Source organism: Choloepus didactylus, chromosome 11 (genome assembly GCF_015220235.1).
Source record: "Choloepus didactylus isolate mChoDid1 chromosome 11, mChoDid1.pri, whole genome shotgun sequence".
NCBI lineage: Eukaryota > Metazoa > Chordata > Mammalia > Pilosa > Megalonychidae > Choloepus > Choloepus didactylus.
The window spans coordinates 64,423,991-64,442,510 of NC_051317.1; the positions used below are offsets into that span (position 1 = coordinate 64,423,991).

At 32.0% G+C, this 18,520-nt stretch overlaps 1 protein-coding gene across 7 annotated transcripts in view; it reads left to right on the forward strand.

The window, feature by feature from the left end:
* NIPBL (NIPBL cohesin loading factor) overlaps positions 1-18,520 on the forward strand; it is a 248,519-nt gene that overhangs the window by 216,927 nt on the left and 13,072 nt on the right. For all 7 annotated transcript variants that reach the window (XM_037798981.1, XM_037798980.1, XM_037798978.1 and 4 more), the window contains 10 exons: positions 791-925; positions 1,682-1,780; positions 2,615-2,668; positions 9,872-9,980; positions 11,256-11,392; positions 14,336-14,476; positions 14,674-14,767; positions 15,201-15,355; positions 15,913-16,003; positions 17,994-18,167. In XM_037798981.1, coding sequence (XP_037654909.1) covers positions 791-925; positions 1,682-1,780; positions 2,615-2,668; positions 9,872-9,980; positions 11,256-11,392; positions 14,336-14,476; positions 14,674-14,767; positions 15,201-15,355; positions 15,913-16,003; positions 17,994-18,167 — 1,189 coding nt within the window. The remainder of the gene's footprint in view (positions 1-790; positions 926-1,681; positions 1,781-2,614; positions 2,669-9,871; positions 9,981-11,255; positions 11,393-14,335; positions 14,477-14,673; positions 14,768-15,200; positions 15,356-15,912; positions 16,004-17,993; positions 18,168-18,520) is intronic.

The following is an 18,520-nucleotide window of genomic DNA, read 5'->3' on the forward strand; positions in this document are numbered from 1 at the left end:
AAGAAAAATTTGGTGAGGATGTGGAGAAATCAGAACCCTCACCCATTGTTGGTGGGAATATAAAATGGTGCACCTGTTTTAGCAGTTCCTCAAAAAATGTGTAACATGGCATTACCATATGACTCAGCAATTCCACTTCCAAGTATGTACCCAAAATAATTGAAAACAGGATTCAAACAGATACTTGTACACCAGTGTTCACAGCAGCATTTTTCACAATAGCCATAAGATGGAAACAATCCAAGTGTCTGTCAATAGATAAACAAAATATACATGCAACAGAGTATTATTCAGATGTAAAAAGGAATGAAATTCTCAGGCTTTATGGATGAATCTTGAAAATATGCTGAATTTGTAAGAGACAAAGTAGTTTAGAGGTTTTCAGAACCTAAGGGTTGGGGGAGTGAGGAGTTTTTGCGCAGTGGGTACAGAGTTTCTGTTTTGGGTAATGAAAAGAGTTTTGGTAATGAATGGTGGTGATGGTAGCACAATAATGTGAATGCTATTAATGCCACTGAATTGTACACTTAAAATTGTTTAAAATGGGAAATTTTATGTTCCATACCTTACTATTTTTTAGAAAAGGAAAGGCAAAATAATAAGATAACCCATATTTATAGTGACATGAATTTAAAATATGTAAAGAGGAATTATACAGACCATATTAATCATGTTAACAAATTGTGAGTATAGTGCTTGTGGATACTTGTTTTATAATTTCAGTTTATCAACTTTCACAAACCTAAGGTATCTTGATTTTTATGATGTTTAAAAATACCTCTCTTCTCAGGATACTGGTATCAGTGTCAGAAAAAGGGTAATAAAGATTCTAAGAGACATCTGTATTGAACAACCAACATTTCCAAAAATTACAGAAATGTGTGTAAAAATGATTCGCAGAGTCAATGATGAAGAGGGCATTAAGGTAAAATGAAATGTTGACACTTTAAAACTCATTTTTCATTGATTTTTTTAAATAATTCAAATGTCTATCACATCTAAATTTTGTTTATTCAAATGTATATAAAACCTTAAAAGGTGAATAAACAATAACATTTTTAGTTTGTAAATTCAAGAAAAACATATTTTGATGCATTTTTTTAATTTCTAGATTTTGTATTAATAAAATCAGATCTTTCCCCACCAATTCAGCAAATAATATGTTTATTTAACATCACTGTAGAGATTGCACTATATCCAAGAAGTTTATTATCAGATTAAAGTTATTTTGGTTTTCAAGTGGTAGGTGCTTGGTTTTCTAAATTAGTAAAGACTTTGTTGAAAGTTTAGTCCTGAGTTCATTAGTGAATTTACCAATATATATGATTGTCCCTACATTTATTTTTATCAAGTTGAGCAAACATTTTAACAACTTTTCCCCCAAAAGTATCAAAAATACTTAGCAATTTGATCAAAAACATTTGAGTGTCTACAGTGCAGAAGTTTTAGGCTAACCTAATCATTTAAAATCTTTATCAAATTGAGGCCAATTGTAATTATGAGAAATTAATTGGTGTTTAAAAAAAAATACTGTAAAGAAGTTCATACAAAAATTCCCCGTAGCTTTTGTTTTAGTCATTTATTTCTTTGTATTGTTGGCGTTTAATGAGAATTTGCTATTGAGAATTTTTCCATGTTTGTTGTACTTAGCTAGTTTGAAATTTTTCTTTCTTTCTTCTAGAAATTAGTAAATGAGACATTCCAAAAACTCTGGTTCACTCCAACTCCACACAATGACAAAGAAGCAATGACAAGGAAAATTTTAAACATCACTGATGTGGTAAGAAGGACTGGAACCAAGGGTGTGAGTGCCTGTGGGTGCAAACCCAGTGGAAGCCTTGCCTCTCTTCCAATGGGAGAGAGATGATGAGATATTTGGTTAATCTTTAATTTTAATAGTGGTTCCATTCTTATTTCTGGAGACATTCAAGGGATGCAAATACGATGAAGTTGGTGTCTCGACGTTCTTGGCATTCATGGAAGCAAGCACTGATAGTGAAATTCTCTTATTCCTTCCAGTGATTGAAAACAAGGATGGGAAGAAAGAGTGAATGAGTAGATATAATAGCTCGGGGGTAGCAACCTGCAAAGAGATAGTAAAACCTACCTTTTTTTATAACATACAAATTTACACGTGTAGTTATACTCATAAGCTACAGATTTTTCTGACCTAAAATACTTGTCATGTTTTTAGCATAAGAAATTTTATGTTAATAATTACATAGTCTTCTACATGAAATTCCACTGATATCTTAAATCTGCTGATTTAGAAGGAAAATAAGTAAATATTTCAATAATTGTTATTTTAGACTTTATGGATTTTTCTGACAAGTTTGTGATTCAAGTTGTTCAAAGTTTAGTACCATATTAAACTGTTAATACATTAAACTAATTTCTTGAATATTTCCCAAGGTATTTTTAGAATAAAATTCTTTAATATAAATAAATGTACTGAGTTACTGAAAGCAAATAAATTGGTTACTTTAAAAATAATATTTTAATTGATAACATTGAGAAATTTATTTGCTCCAGGCTAAAGCATAGCAAAATGTATCTTATTTCAATTTTTAATAAATTTCTAACTTTGACAGTTTCACCACATTTTCCTCCTTAGGTTGCAGCATGCAGAGATACTGGATATGACTGGTTTGAGCAACTCCTTCAAAACGTGAGTACTATTTTGACTCCTGATCAAGTGAAATTTAATAGATCCATTCTTTGTAAACGTATTATTTAAAAGAACCTTTTCAGTTATTTTTAAGTATTCACCTTTAGTAGGGAAATTTTATTTCTGTTTGGTAGGCTGAATGTTTTTGTTAATATACCTATTTAATAGATTATTCCATTGCTTGTTATAAAAGTAAGTTTTCTAAGTCAATGACTTGGAATTCTATCTTCACTTCCTTCTAGGTAACTACTTTTTTCTTACCTCTTTAATCTAGATATGAGGTCTATAAATAGTTATAGACATATAGTTCACATTGAATATTAAACTACATTATTTGAGATGTTATAAAATATGTAGAATTTCCTGTAATAGTGCAAAAGTAAACCACAATTAGTATTTTAAGTTTCATAAATGGAGATGTGTATCTCCCTAAGATTTTTTTGAGTTTTTTTATCTCAGTAGTTTTCAGACATTGAACTACCCAGTATCAAAAATTATCAGCAATTTTCCAGTCTTGTTTCATCTTTCCCTCCTCCGTCTTTTCTTTTTAAAAGCAAATCCCATACTTTATATCATTTCACCCATAACTACTTCAGTATCTATCTCTGACAGATAATGACTTTGAAAAATATGTATCTAATATCAAAAGACATCAAAACAAAAATAAAAAAATTATTCCCTGATATCTAATACCTAATCCATGTTCACATTTCCCCTACTGTCTCAAAAATGTATTTTTACTGTTGGTTTACAGTTGCTTTATACGGCTCTTCGGTTTCTTAATGTATAATAGTTTATCCCTCAACCCCTTTTTTCTTCTTCTTTGTGTGTTTTCCTATAGAATGTCCTACATTCTGGATTTCATAGATTTCTTCCTTCTGGTGTCATTTAAGTTGTTCATCTATCCACCATGTTTCCTGTAAACTTTTAGTTAGATCTAGACGCTTGATAAGATTGAGATTGGATTTGGGGGGTTAGGGTGCAAGAATACTTAATAGGCAAAACTGAATATTACTGCATCACAGCAGGTACATATCTGGTTGTCACACTTTCAGTGATTGATCTGTGGGCTCAGGTGTTGCTAGACTGATACATCTATTATAAATGTTATTTCTGTATCAATTTGCCAGGATTCTTCTCTAACGAGGAATGTTTTCCTGATTAACTATTTGGTTACTGTGAAATACAATTTGTAAAGGAAAGGCAGGAAAAATGCTTATTTTCTATCACTTACCAATTTTTCCATTACTTATCAATTTTCAGAATAATGAGTTTCCCTATCCACCTCCAAATGTGACCAGTAGATTTGTTCATTTTTTAGTATCACTGTGAACCTAATAGATTCTTATATATTTGATGTGTCTTAATTTTTTACAATCATAATTCTTTTTGAAGCTTAAATTGTCCCATCTTTTCCCATTGGTAGTCTGTTCAAGTTGATCCCTGTATCCTTTTGAAAAAACCTCTTAGTCTTTCATAACCTGATTACTTTCTTGACTCTACAAGACTCATCTTGTACATTTGTGGAGTGAGGTGCTGCATGGGGCATCATGGGAACACAGGTTCAAGCCCAGTAGAGTTTTTCAGTAAATGACCACTTTATTGATAACACAGCTTACAGGGTCCAAAAGAGCAGAGAAAGAGGTCCATTGTGACTGGTCCCCTGGGGAATCCAACCTTTTGGATCAGTGTTGACACATGGTGGCTCTTTGCACCATGTTTGAGGTTGGAGCTGAGAGACACTTGTCCTGCCAAAGTGTTGGGTTTTTATATACCTCAGGGGGAGGGGTCCCTTCCACTGAGCAAAAAGTATGCATCAAGCCACCTTTGTGCAGAGTTTCCACTCTGGCAAGCAGATGAGGCTCCTTATTCTCAGTTTTGGGTTCAAGATATGGTTAGGCCATTCCATTTCTATGTAGATTGTTTTTCACATTTGTGATCTAACGTTTCTCCTGGGCTGCTTGCAGTTTCTTAGGAAATGGAAACATACCAAACACCTGCACACAAACAAGCAAGAAGGAGAGGGAGGAGGCAGGAGGTAGGCGAGGGCTGAGTGATGGCCCCTGAACATGTTCGTGACTTCCCCAAATTTTCTGTCCCAAACCTGAAGTCAGCCATTTTTCCTAGGAGCCCTAATTCCTTTTAGTGGAAACAATCTGGGTGCTGTGTTGGCTGTTCATTTCTCATGGATTATCATAGCTTTTGGACTTCTTCAGAGGGTAAAGCTAGAAAATGTCCTTTTTAGAAAGAGAAAATTAAATCAGGAATTTATGTTGCTATTTTTCCATTAAATTTAGGATTATGGGATTTTACTTCTTTGATTTTATTCTTTCCTTTAGGCTGAAAATTATGTGCTTTACCCTACTATATATGTAATAATTTCTAAATAGTAATATCAATATTATCATTTAGAATAAGATTCACTCATTTTAGGTGTACAGTTTGGTGAATTTTATTAATTGTATATATTCACATAGCTTCCAGCACAATCAAGATATGGGATATCACCTTAGGAAAACCACTGATCTGCTTTTTGACACTACAGTTGTGCCATTTCTAGGATTTCACTTAAATAGAATCATACAGTATATAGTCTTTGTTTGCTTGCTTCTTTTACTTAGTAGAGTTTTATTGAAATTCATCCAAGTTGTGCATGTACTATTTTGTTTCTTCTTATTATTTAACTGTCCGTTCAGTCATTGCTCCCTATAGTATGCTTTCATTCTTTAGTTTCTGCTAACAGTTTAAATTACCAATGGCATTGTGTCATTTTGACACAGTCCTTATAATAGCTGGTTCTGTACTTCAATGAAAAAAATAAGACTCAAAAATATTTATAAACACGTGACAAAGATGGCCACTCTTATTAATTATAGCAACATGTATGCATAAATTTCTAGAGGAGTTAGGAAAGATATAGAGAATGGGCTACTGGAGTTATTGGAAATTCTTGAGTTAAGAATAGTTCGCTTACTGTTTCCACACAATTGCATATACATACTTTGTATACAGTCCAATTTCAGATATTTCTAATTTTTATATCGGGGTTGGGTTTATTTCTTGTAGCTAAGTGATTGCCAATCCATGGAATATGGTTTCATAGAGAACTTTGGAGTACTATAAGGTGGCTTCAAATTCACGCTCACACCAGGCTGTCCATTAACTCAATAATTACTTTAATAAGTCATATTTATATGCTTTTTAAATATATAGAGGTATTATTTCCTTTAATGAATTCATAATTTGGGGTCATTTTTGCCTTTTCTTGGTAGTAGGTGAAGTATCATTAAAAGTCCTCAAACGTTTTTCTGAAAAAGTGATCCAATTAGTTTAAACTGCAAGAAATTTAATACTCTTCTAAAAAGCTTTGCATAATGGCCTTCAAAAAGCCATTGCCATAGCTCTGTGATAGCTATACAAAAATTGAAATGATGTTATAATGCCATTTGTTTTAATTGCTTATTGTCCAAGACTATGGTCCTTTTTTAATTTATGAGGAAATTACAGGGGTGAAAAAATTTAAGAGTGTAACCCTTATCTCATCTGTTCCTGGTCTTGGGAATTCAAAGCAAGATCTCCTTCTTTAAGATTACTATGAAATACTCTGTTGTGTCTCCATCAACCGGTGAATGGATAGACAGTGATAGATCCATGCAATTTAATGGTACCCAACATCAAAAAGGAACAAACTGTGGATATATATGGTAACATGGATTAATACCAAAAACATCATGCAGAGTGAAAGATGCTCTTACACAGAAGAGTACATATTATGTTTCCATTTATATGTGAAATTCTAGGAGAGGCAATGCTAATATTTATTGGAAAAAATCAGAAAAGCACTTGTAGGGGATAAGAGATCGACTGGGAGGGTCATGTACTTTATGGGATGATGGTAATGTTCTATATCAATGTCTATAAAAGTGATCTGCATCACTTGGTAACTTGCTAGAAATCCAAATTCTCAAGCCCCACTCCAGATCTATTGATTCAGAAACTCTGAGGTATGGAATCCATCATTCTATATTTTAACAAACTCTTTAGATGATTCTGATGCAAGCTGAAATTTGAGACCACTGTCCTGTGTCTTGGTACACAGCGGGTTGAGTTAGAATGGTGAATGCATTTGACAAAATTGAACTTAGTCACAGTTTAGATTTTTGCATTTTGTTGCATGTAAATTTTTCTGAAAAGGAGAAAAAGTATACTGGTGTCCAAAATTTACTTTGAGCTGTGTCAGAAATAAGATGGATAAAGCAGTGTGTGTATATCTATGTACATATACAAATAGAACTATAGAAATAGAAGTTATCTCCCAATACAGTAAAATGTTAATAGTAGACTCTAGATGGTGTGGAGAAGGGTATTGATGGTATATTCTTTCAAATTTTCTGTATGTTTGAAAATTTTTATAATAAAATATTCAAGTATTGGGGTTTAAAAAGTTCTATATCATTGGAGGTATTGGTACCCTTAGAAATGATTTTTTAAATGAGAAAGCTAAGTCAACATTTTTTAAAAGCTAATGGACTTTATTATTTGTATCATGAATGCAAAGTGGTTTACCATTTATTTGTGTGCGTGTGTATGTGTGTGTGTGTTTAAAGGAGAAAAATAACTAGTCATCTCAAAGGACACAGGAAAAAAATTTTTATAAAATTTAATTCCCTTGAAAGATAATTTGTAATAAACTAGCAATAAAAATGGGAATGCCTTAATCTGACAAATTAAACTAAAGAGCCTAAAATGGAAATCATGCAAATAGAGAAAATGTTAAATCTCTTCAAAATCAGGAACAAAAAATATTTATCAAACATGTCAAACTCGTAAATTGTATATGGAAAGGCAAAGAACAAAAATAAGTCACTTCTGAAAAAGCAGGAGCACTGACTTTCCTAAAATATCAGGACTTATTTTAAAAGCTACCGTAGTTAAGACAGTGCAGTGGTGCTAAATAGACAGTGGGATCTGACAGAGAGCCAGGAACAGACCTATACAATTCCATATAGATTAAAGTAAGACTTTAGAAAATGAAGAACGTTTATACATTAAAAGATTTTAAAGAACATTTATACATTAAAAGACATTTTAAAGAAAGTGAAAACAGAAGTGATAAACTGAGAAAAGATATTTGACACACATATTAATATTGAGAATATATAAAGAACTTCTATATACCAATAAAAGGTAAGCAATCCATAGGAAAACAGGAAAATTCCATGAACAGGAATTTCGTAGAGGAAATAGCACATATGGCCAAAAGGTGTTCAACCCTGTAAGTAATATGGAAAATAAAATACAGCCATCTGACTGGCACAAAATTGAGACGTTAGACAATACTAAATGATACGGAAGAGATGGACTAACTAATACCTCTTAAATGTTGTGAAAAGCAGTTTAGCGTCATCTCATGTAGTTGAACATTCATATATCGTATGACCCAGCAGTTCTACTCCAAGGTAGGTGCCCCAGAGAATCTTAACCTGTGTGCACCGGGAGACATACAAGAATGCTTGTTGTACAACTAAAACTGTAAATAGCCTATCAACAGAAGAATGAGTAAATGAATTGTATAGATACATATAGACTGTTGTATAGCAGTGAAAATGAATAAAATACAGCTACATACAACGACATGGATTTTACTGTAATGGCATAATGTTGAGTGAAAAAAGCAGGTCCCAGTAGACTACATCTCGTATGATACCTCTTTAGAAAGGTTAAAAATCAAACAAAACTGTAAACAGTATAAACATTTAGGCATTTTTTTAAAGCAAGGAGATAAAATTTCTGATAGTGGTTATCTTGAGAGTGAAACAGGAAGATAGCATAAGGGGAGGAACACATTGGGAGATATAAATTATTGGACATTGTTCTTATTCTCTAGTTGGATTCACATTCATCATATTTACAAATAAATGAATTAAAAGGGCCATGCATATACCATTGATGATTGTGTGCCATAAACCAAATTTATGATTAATACTTTTATGTGTACCTGAAGTCTTAGAGGTGTGAGGGGGAGGGGGGGGCGTGAAAATACCTGGTTAGCATATGGTTTTAGTAGCTGCTTAAGGAAATGAGTTATGCAGTGGAACAAGGAGAATTTGCGGTTCAGAGTTGAAACTGGGTAAATTGAAGCTGTCTGCTTTTACTTAATTTATTTCTTTATATTTAGGGGAAGGGCATTGTACATGTTATGTTATTCTGACTGCTATTGGGTGTTTTAATCAGCTAGGCATCTTATAGTGAAAGTTTAAATTTATGTTGTCCAGTACTAGCTACATGTGGTTTTTTTGACATTTAAAGTAGTTGAATTTTTTATTTTATTTCTTTTTAATTCCTCAGTCACACAAACCACATTTCAAGTATTTTATAGCCACGTGGTTAGTGGCTGCCATATTGGACAGCATAGGCATGTAGAATATTTCTATCACTGCAGAAATTATATTAGACAGACTAGAACTCTTTATAGAAATTGAACATACATTTTGATTCCCTTAATATCTCCAGAATTATACTAGCTAATTTTTATTAGCAAAATAGATATGCCTTACTTGACTTTTCTGTTGACCTCTGATTATGAAAGATTGAATTGTTTTCGTATTTGGCAACGTTAGACTGGTCTCTTTTCCTCATCTCATTATTCATTTTTCCAACATCATTTATTAATGATTTGACAAAGGGTAACATAGTTATTCTGTCACAGAGAAGAACCTCTAGCCTTATGTTTTATAATTACAGAACTTAAGTTGCTGTTCAGATGTAGTTAAAATTATGTAAAAGACATAATTAACACATAATATTTTATTAGGACTTGAAATAATGAGGGATGGTATACTAATTCTTAATAATTCCACTAGTATTGAGTGGTACTCTTTGTTATTGGTTGGCATAAGGTGGGAACGGAAGGTAACCTTTCTCATTTCTCTCATACCCCACCTTGGGTCCTAAACATAGCAGTTTAAATATTTCCATCCTAGAATTGTTTGAAAGTAACTGTAAATTCCTAGTTTATAAAATATTTTAAAACATTTGTCATGTATTTTTGTTTTATTTGTTAATTTGTATTTTCAGTATTAAATTGTTAATGGCAGATTGAAAAGCATATTACTTATGGACATGTTCAATGTGTTTATATTATTATTGACAAATGAATAATTATACTGGGATTTTTTTTTTTATATATATATACATATATAGTTGTTGAAGTCTGAAGAGGATTCCTCATATAAACCTGTGAAGAAAGCTTGTACTCAACTTGTTGATAACCTAGTTGAGCACATTCTTAAATATGAGGAATCTCTAGCTGGTAAGACATTTTATATATTGGTCATTAAGTTGATTTTATAAGGTATTTTTAAATACTTTGGGCTCATTTCTCGTTTCTTGTATCTGGCTCTGCTTAGCCTAATAATCAGTGTCTTCATTTTTAAATGAAATCTCTTTATTATTTTTATAGATATCTGTTTGATGTTTCATGCTATGTTATATTGTTATGGTTACTAGGATAATTTAGAGCAGTATAATAAAAGCATAAGCCTTATCTCTTCACTTTCAAAGCATAAAATTTTAGATGTCAAATTGAACAGGAATAAAAATAAGTCCTGGGGCTAATATGTATTTAACTAATTTGTTTGATACCTTTTAAATCTTATGAAGTTTACTCTCAAAATGAAATTTTTAACTGCTATAAGGATGTTTTTGAAAGATTTTATTACATTCCTAATATTATTTATAATTGTTATACAAAGTTCACTTAACATTGTGTTAGAAAACTGTTACTGTTTTTAGAATTCACAAATTCCTTACTTAATGTATATTACATAATTTCCAGTCACAAATCTGAAGTTATTAATCAAAATATAAATCATTATATAAAGAATAAGTTATGATTGATACTTATTGCTTTAAATACACAATAGCATTACTTCCCATCTTCTAACATACATTATGAGCAACAGTAGTCAACCTTGGTCATTCTCCAGAATTGGGGTCAATAGCCTCTGGCAGAAGTCCCATGTACGGTACATTTTATGGCTTTTTTTCTTTCTTATTTTCCGTGTGTACCCCTTTTTCTTTTGTTCCTACCTGAACAGCATTTAGTCTACCCTTCTACTATAACATTGGTCCAACCTCTTCATTTGTTACTCCCATCCTTTAGCAGTCTTCTATCATAGCAACATCTCTTTCTTCCAGTACCCTTAAACAGTATCATCTCAGCCAAGTTGTTTTGCCCCCCCTTTGCTAATATTCTTTCCCTATTCACTTTCATCCATTATTAAACATAGCCAACACCAAATTTATTCCCAGATTTATTGCCCAAACTTCCCAATTTCTATCCTACTTTTTAACTTCAGTTCTTCTACCCTCAGTGTAAAACTTGCCTTCCCTAGCTCAACTTCTTTGTCCTTTATCCTCAATATATATAATCAAGAAAAAATCCTAATATCATAAGAAATGTTAGTTTGTTACATTGAGACATATCCTGAATCTATTCGGGGGATAATATTGAGGAATTGAAAACTGTACAATTTTCACTGCCTTGTCATATTTTAATGTCCTATTTCTCTATTTGTTTTTCTAGACTCTGACAATAAAGGTGTGAATTCTGGAAGGTTGGTAGCTTGCATAACCACTCTGTTCTTATTCAGCAAAATAAGACCCCAGCTTATGGTTAAACATGCCATGACTATGCAACCATACCTTACCACTAAATGTAGTGTAAGTATAGAGCTGTCTTATTTTTCTTTCTTACATAAAATGTGTAATAAAGTATTTTAAAGTTAAAATTCACATATATGTCAATGGCAATTTACTGGTAGATTACAGTCACTTACACTGACAGGTCAACTATCATTTACTCAAATGTATATTCTAATATTTATAGCAAATTATCTACAAACATCAGTTTTCTGTTGTATTATTAAGAAGGTTCAGATCCCATATCTCTGTGCGCTCCTCAAGACAGATTTTCAGTAATGCTTAGTAAATGTGGTAGCAATTGTTTTAAGCCTTAAAAGTGAATGATGCAGAGTTCTTGTCAGAAATTTGCTATCTTTTGGATTCTGAATTTGCTTTTCATTTGTCTCTGCTATTGATAATATAGTTTATTATAAGTATATTTATGTTTATGTATAAACATATATGTATTTTAGGAAAACACATATAGTATGTTTTCCTAAAATATATATTTTATATATATATAATATGTTTTCCTAAAATAAAATGTAAGAATTAAATACAGCATTGCATAAGTGAAATAATTTAGCAAATAAAGTAAGATAAAAAAAATAAAGCAACACGGTGTGTTAACTGACTTATTAGGAATGCTAAATTTTAAAGTAACTCTAAAAACTTAAAATTATTAAATGTTTTTCACATCCTCTGTTTCCATAGGTTTAACGATTTTCTCTATGACATATGTTTTCTTGCTATGGTCAATTTTTTTGGTGACCTAAATTACAAGTTCTAGGTAAAAATCTTAGAAGATTTTAAGAACTATAAGAGAGGAGCAGAAGATACAAGATACATAAGAGCAACATGTAATACTTTTGAGACCCTAATTCTATCTTTTGGACTTGTGTTAGATCCAGAAGTGAATTTGTTCTGTGGCTAATAATAGCTAACATTTATTGAGCACAGTGCCATGCACTAAGAAGCATTTTTACATGCATTATCTCCTTTACTTTGTGAACTAGGTACTATTTTATCTCAGTTTTACAGATAAGGAAACTAATGTTTAGAGAATATAAGTACTTGCCCAGCTAATTAGTGCCAAAGTTAGACTTTATCCCCATGTTTGTCTCAAGTAACCTGTATAAATAGTACTTGTGATTTTGAGTCAATATTTTTTAAAAGCAAGATCACTTTTAAAGCATTTTGTGCATTTTTATGCATGTATTTGCACAAATATAAGGTTTTATATAAGGAAGACCATCTCATACTTAGATCTTGTTAGATTGCCAGTGGGCATGTTATAGCCTCTTTGGAACACAGTATATGCGAACTATGCTTTATCCTTTCCCCAACCACAGTCAGCAATCAATGTCAATATTTGTACTCTTTGCCAGTCTAACAGGTATAAAGAAAAAGCTCATTATTGCTTGAATTTCTCTGTCCCTGACTTCCAGGAAGTTTTAACATTATTTCATGGAATATTGATCATTTGGACTTGGTTTTCTGTGAATTAACCCTTCATATCATATGCCTAATTTACCCTTTGGATTGTGGATCTTTTCTTTTTTCCAGTTTTTGAAAGCTCTTTGAATATTTTAAATATTTTAGATATTAATCCGTCTCGTGATATATTCATTTCATATATTTATTCCTAGCATCATTTGCTTTGTTTTCTTCATTATTCCCATTTTTCATTGAATTTTTCTTCTAGATTTTAAGATATTTCTCTTACTTCCTTTTCCAGGTCAGTAAGATTAAGAAAAGTTTCCAACATACTGCTATATTTTTTTCTGAGTAAAATTTTACCAGTGGTTCTCAAATGAATTTATCTTGTAATCCACCCCCTCCCCCCCCCCCAAATTTTCTCTTCTCAGATCCACTTTAACCCATAATGTATTGCTTAAAGGAAGTGGGGGCAGGAGACGGCAGGGAACAGCAAGATTTCTGTGTTACTTAGAAAGAAGCATTCATCTTATCCATTTTTTTTTTTAATTTAATCCTTTGGGGATGCTGATAAGAGGGATGAATGTGCAATGTGATGATTTTAACCAGCAAGATAAACTCAGAAAAATCCAAGATGAGTGTCAATAATCTGTTGCTAAGAAAAAGGAATGGTAACTTGGGTAGATGAAAACATATGTTAAAAGCCTTAATCCACAAACACAAAAAAACTAGTAACTTTGGTTACCTTTGAAGAAGGGAACTACATGGCTGGCAGAGAGGGATGGACAAGAGAGCTCATTGTAAACTTTTTTAATACCTTTGATTTTTTTAAAGGCACTATTTGTGTTTTTTGGGTGTTTTTTTTTTTTTTAGCATTTTAATCAACAAAATATGTTCAAATTTTAAAATTAAAGGAATGTTTTACCTACTTTTGGAGCTATATTTTTTCCTATCATAAAAGGGGTTAACATAGGGTGTCTCAACCTTGGCAATGTTGACCTTTTGGATCAGATAATTCTTTGTTGCTAGAGACTGTTCTGTGCATTATAGGATGTTTAGCAGCATCCCTGCCCTCTGTCCATTAGATGCAAGTAGCACCCCCCTTTTGTGACAACCAGAAATGTCTCCAGAAATTGCCAGATATCCTGTGGGGGTAATCTCACCACTGATTAACATAACATACCTCAGCTGGAAAATTACTAAAGTAAAAACTATACCAGTCTTTGTAAAATGCTCTGTTAATATTTAGATACCTTAGTTTAGAATTGATTCTTGTTGAATTTTTAGGGATAAAAAGAATAACTCTAGCATTGTGATTAAGTGACCCAAAGGTCACACAAGTTTTGGGCAGAGTTAGAATCCAAGTTCCTGACACACTCCTTGGTGCTCTTCACTCCGTATTTTAAAAAAAACTCTTTTCTAACAGACTTTTTTTTGTTTAACTGAAACATTACATACACAATACCTTTCCCGCATAACCCAAATACATGAAGTTGTTTACACATTCTTGTAAATATTCATAAAACATTAATTTTGTCCTTATAGACACAAAATGATTTCATGGTTATCTGCAATGTTGCAAAAATCCTAGAGCTGGTTGTACCACTAATGGAGCATCCAAGTGAAACTTTCCTTGCCACTATTGAAGAAGATCTAATGAAGCTTATCATCAAATATGGCATGACTGTAAGCATTTGGTTTACCATCTCTATACTGATTAGTATATAATTTGCAAATGATAACATGTAAAATATTATCGTATGTAAAACTTAAATTCCAATGTATTTTATTACATTTCTAAAGTACATGTAAAAAGAAAACTTTTTAAATATATATTTTTACCTTCATCTTTGTCTAATGGTAACATTTTCCATGTCTTTTAGGTGGTGCAACATTGTGTCAGCTGTCTTGGGGCTGTTGTAAATAAAGTGACACAAAATTTTAAATTTGTGTGGGCCTGTTTCAATAGATACTATGGTACGTTCTCTATTTTACTTTATTCTGCTAGGTTCTGTGGTTTGTTCATCTCATTTAGCGCAACTGCTAAAGGCTGGCATTAAGGGAATTGTGAAAGGTGTGTTTATCCTCCTTGGTTGACTCTCAGAAGCAATGTATTCTAGTATCTTTTGTATCCCCTCAATAATTCACTCATTACTTTTGGCATTTATTTCTTCATAAATAAAAGTTTGGTTAATTTTCTGCCCACTATGTAAAGTGAAATTTAAGTGTTTCTTTTAAGTTAATTATTTTAGGCTCTATGGACTACCTGCATAATTCTAGACATATTTAATGCTTAGAACCATGGGTAGAAATGCATTAGTAGTAATTATATGAGCATAGTAATTCAAGGATACATGACTTATTATAAATTATTTTCTTTTCATTATTTTATTTTATTATAAATTATTAGGTGCCATTTCAAAATTAAAAAGTCAACACCAAGAGGACCCAAATAACACTTCACTCCTAACAAACAAACCAGCACTTCTTAGATCCCTTTTCACTGTTGGAGCACTGTGTCGGCATTTTGATTTTGATCTGGAAGATTTTAAAGGCAACAGTAAGGTAAAGATCACAATAATTTATTTATAATTTATTTACTATGCTGTAAAAAATAGAAGAGTGTGGCCATATGAGCTAAGAATGAATGTAATGACTCACAATGAAAGAGATATTGGAATAGTCTGTGTTAAATGAGAATTCTAAAATAGTACTACTCAAAGCACAGTCCTTGGACTGGTTGCTGATCCGTAAACAGTTTATTATTGTTACTGGTCTGTGACAAGAAGTTTACACCAAGATGATGTCAGCTTTGTAGGTACACTGTTTAGATCAGCCTCAGACTTTTTTGGGATGGGGGTGCATTGATTTACTTTCTGGCGTAAGCTTCTTTGTCACAGACTGATAACTTTGAAAAGCATTGTTCTAAAATATATGGAATTGCTGATTTATTTTTTAGTGAAGTTCACATGTAGAAATTCTTAGTGTTTACTTTTTAGGTGTGTTTTTGTGGTTTTTTTGTTTGTTTTTTTTTGTTTGTTTGTTTGTTTGTTTTCCTTTTGGGTTGAAAATTTATCTAGATTACTTTCTTAAACAGCCTTCAATGTGATTCCCCCCCTTAGGTTAACATAAAGGATAAAGTACTTGAATTATTGATGTATTTTACAAAGCATTCAGATGAAGAAGTACAAACAAAAGCCATCATTGGTCTAGGTAAGTTAAGTCTTTAAATTTCTGTAGAGTTTCCTTTATAGTTTGAGGGGTGAAACAAAGTTTTAAATCTAACAAAACTAAATTGTTGATGTGTTTCAATGTGTTTCTGTTGGTAGAAGGTTCTGGTTTAGAATATAGGACTGGGTGGTTAAAACATCTGGGTTCCATTCTTAGCCAACTACCTGGGTAACCTTGTGTAAGTCACTTATCTTCTCTGTTTATCAATTTCCTTATTAGTAAAGTAGACATAACAATACTATTTCATAATTTTCTTAAGAGGATTCATTACAGTATTTTGATAAAGAATATGATGTAGATGAATTGAGGGCTGTTGCATATTTTTTAAATTGTTCTTTGTCATTACAAAGCTTTGTCATTGTATGTGTCTGCCACTTCTAGGTAAAGCAATGGGCAGTTTATACAGACTTTTGTTTATATCTATACACATGGTAATCAACCCAAAAGGAACAGTTGGGATATATATACATGTCCCATCTTATTTTTCTAGGAGCACTGATGATATAAAAACATGTTTCTGGAGAAAGTTAGGTCTGTGTGGCTTATCTGCCTAGAATATGGGAAAAATAGGAAAAGGGATAGCATTAAAGTATCTGAATTGAGTGCATTTTTTAAAATATACGAGAATAGTCTTTCTAGGTTTTTTGTTTTGTTTTTTGCATATACATGTAAAGCTACCTGCTAAGGTTAATAACTTATTTGGAAATTTTATTTTGGTAGCATTAACAAGGTTTATTATTAATTTATTAATATTCATGGGCAGTAAACAGTAATTTATATTACAGTCTTTGTATTACAAAAATGAGCAATAAAAGATTCTCAGTTGCCTAAGCTTCGTTACATCATGTTTACTGATTTCTTTAAATAAATTTAAATCTTACTACCTTTTATTCCTTCTCCATCCCTTTCAGAAAATTACTTATGACAAGAATAGTAAATATTCAGATACTACTTACTTGGGAGTTTATATTGATGCTCTGTTACCTTCATGCCAATGTAGGCCTTGGACATATTCAGACGGGACATAAGTTAAATAGAGAAGCAATACTAATAGTGTTACAGCGAACTCAGAGAACAAATAGTGGGAATTTTACTCTAACTTAAAGAAACAGCACTCTCCAGAAAATAATACCTCTAGATTACTTAATAAAAAGCCTTCTTGCCTGGGCCATAACTATCCTGTGTGACCTTGGGCTAGTTATCTGATCACTCTATCCATTTAGTTTAATTTATTGTTTGGAATCATTAATACCTCTATCAGATTGTTTAAGGATCTTTTCTTTTTTTGTCAAATAAGAAAGCATTAAGTACAAATAAACATGGATAGTAATACCATTTTGCTACTTTTAACTATGGTTATAGAATTCAGCATTGTGGTTTTATGACAATACCATATGAAAAAGAAACGGAAGATATTTTTTAGCTGTACTTTATTTTAGAATAATTCTATTTCATCAAATGGATATGTTTCAATATTTTTAAATAATGCCAATGGTAGTGGCTTCTGCTGGGGATCTGAAAAATGTGCAGACATTAGCTCTTAAACCCTGAAAATATCCCTTTGAGGTAGGTGGGTGGTAAATATTATTGTCCCCATTTTACAGATGGAGAATTGAGGCACAGAGAGATTATGTGACTCACCCAAGGTCACACTACAAGTCAGTGGTGGAGCCAGGAATAGAACCCAAGACTCCTGACTCCTAATCCACTCCCCTAGCCACTAGGCCCTGCTCCCTCCTCAAGGTTTCCTCTTGTGTGAAATTCTCCTTTGAAATACAATTTCTTATTTTTAATACATGGGGAAAGAAGTACCTGCTCTAATACTTCACTAGGTAAGGCCACCAGCATATTCTTCAAGTTTTAATTTTTTGAAATAAGGAGCCCTTTATGTAATGTATCAACTTTTTCATTAAATGTTATATTTAATTTTAATGTGAGTATATTAAGAGGTTTTTTTTTTTCTGTTCTTTAGGATTTGCCTTTATTCAGCATCCAAGTCTAATGTTCGAACAAGAGGTGAAAAATCTATATAATAATATTTTATCTGATAAGAACTCTTCAGTAAATTTAAAAATACAAGTGTTAAAAAATCTCCAGACCTACCTACAGGAAGAAGATACACGTATGCAGCAGGCAGATAGAGACTGTAAGTGAAAATGTATTTTTTTAAATTTCACAGTGCAGCTGAAATTATGATACCCTATGACTCATTTTTTAAAAGTACAAATACCAAAATTTCCTTGTCTATTAGATAAAGGAATTCAGGTAAACAAAAGAGTCCTTAAGCTCTGAGGTCAGTAGCTAGGCATTAAGGTATTCTTAAACCCCCTAAAATAGTTTGTAAAAATTTTTTATGCATGCAAACATTAACATTTTGAGGGAGGAGAGGGATTAAATACTACAAACCATTGGACTAGAGAACTTGGTATAAATTTTTATTTCAGTTGTGGCCTACTTTTAGAGTACTTTAGGAAAGTGAATATACATGCTCTTAATATA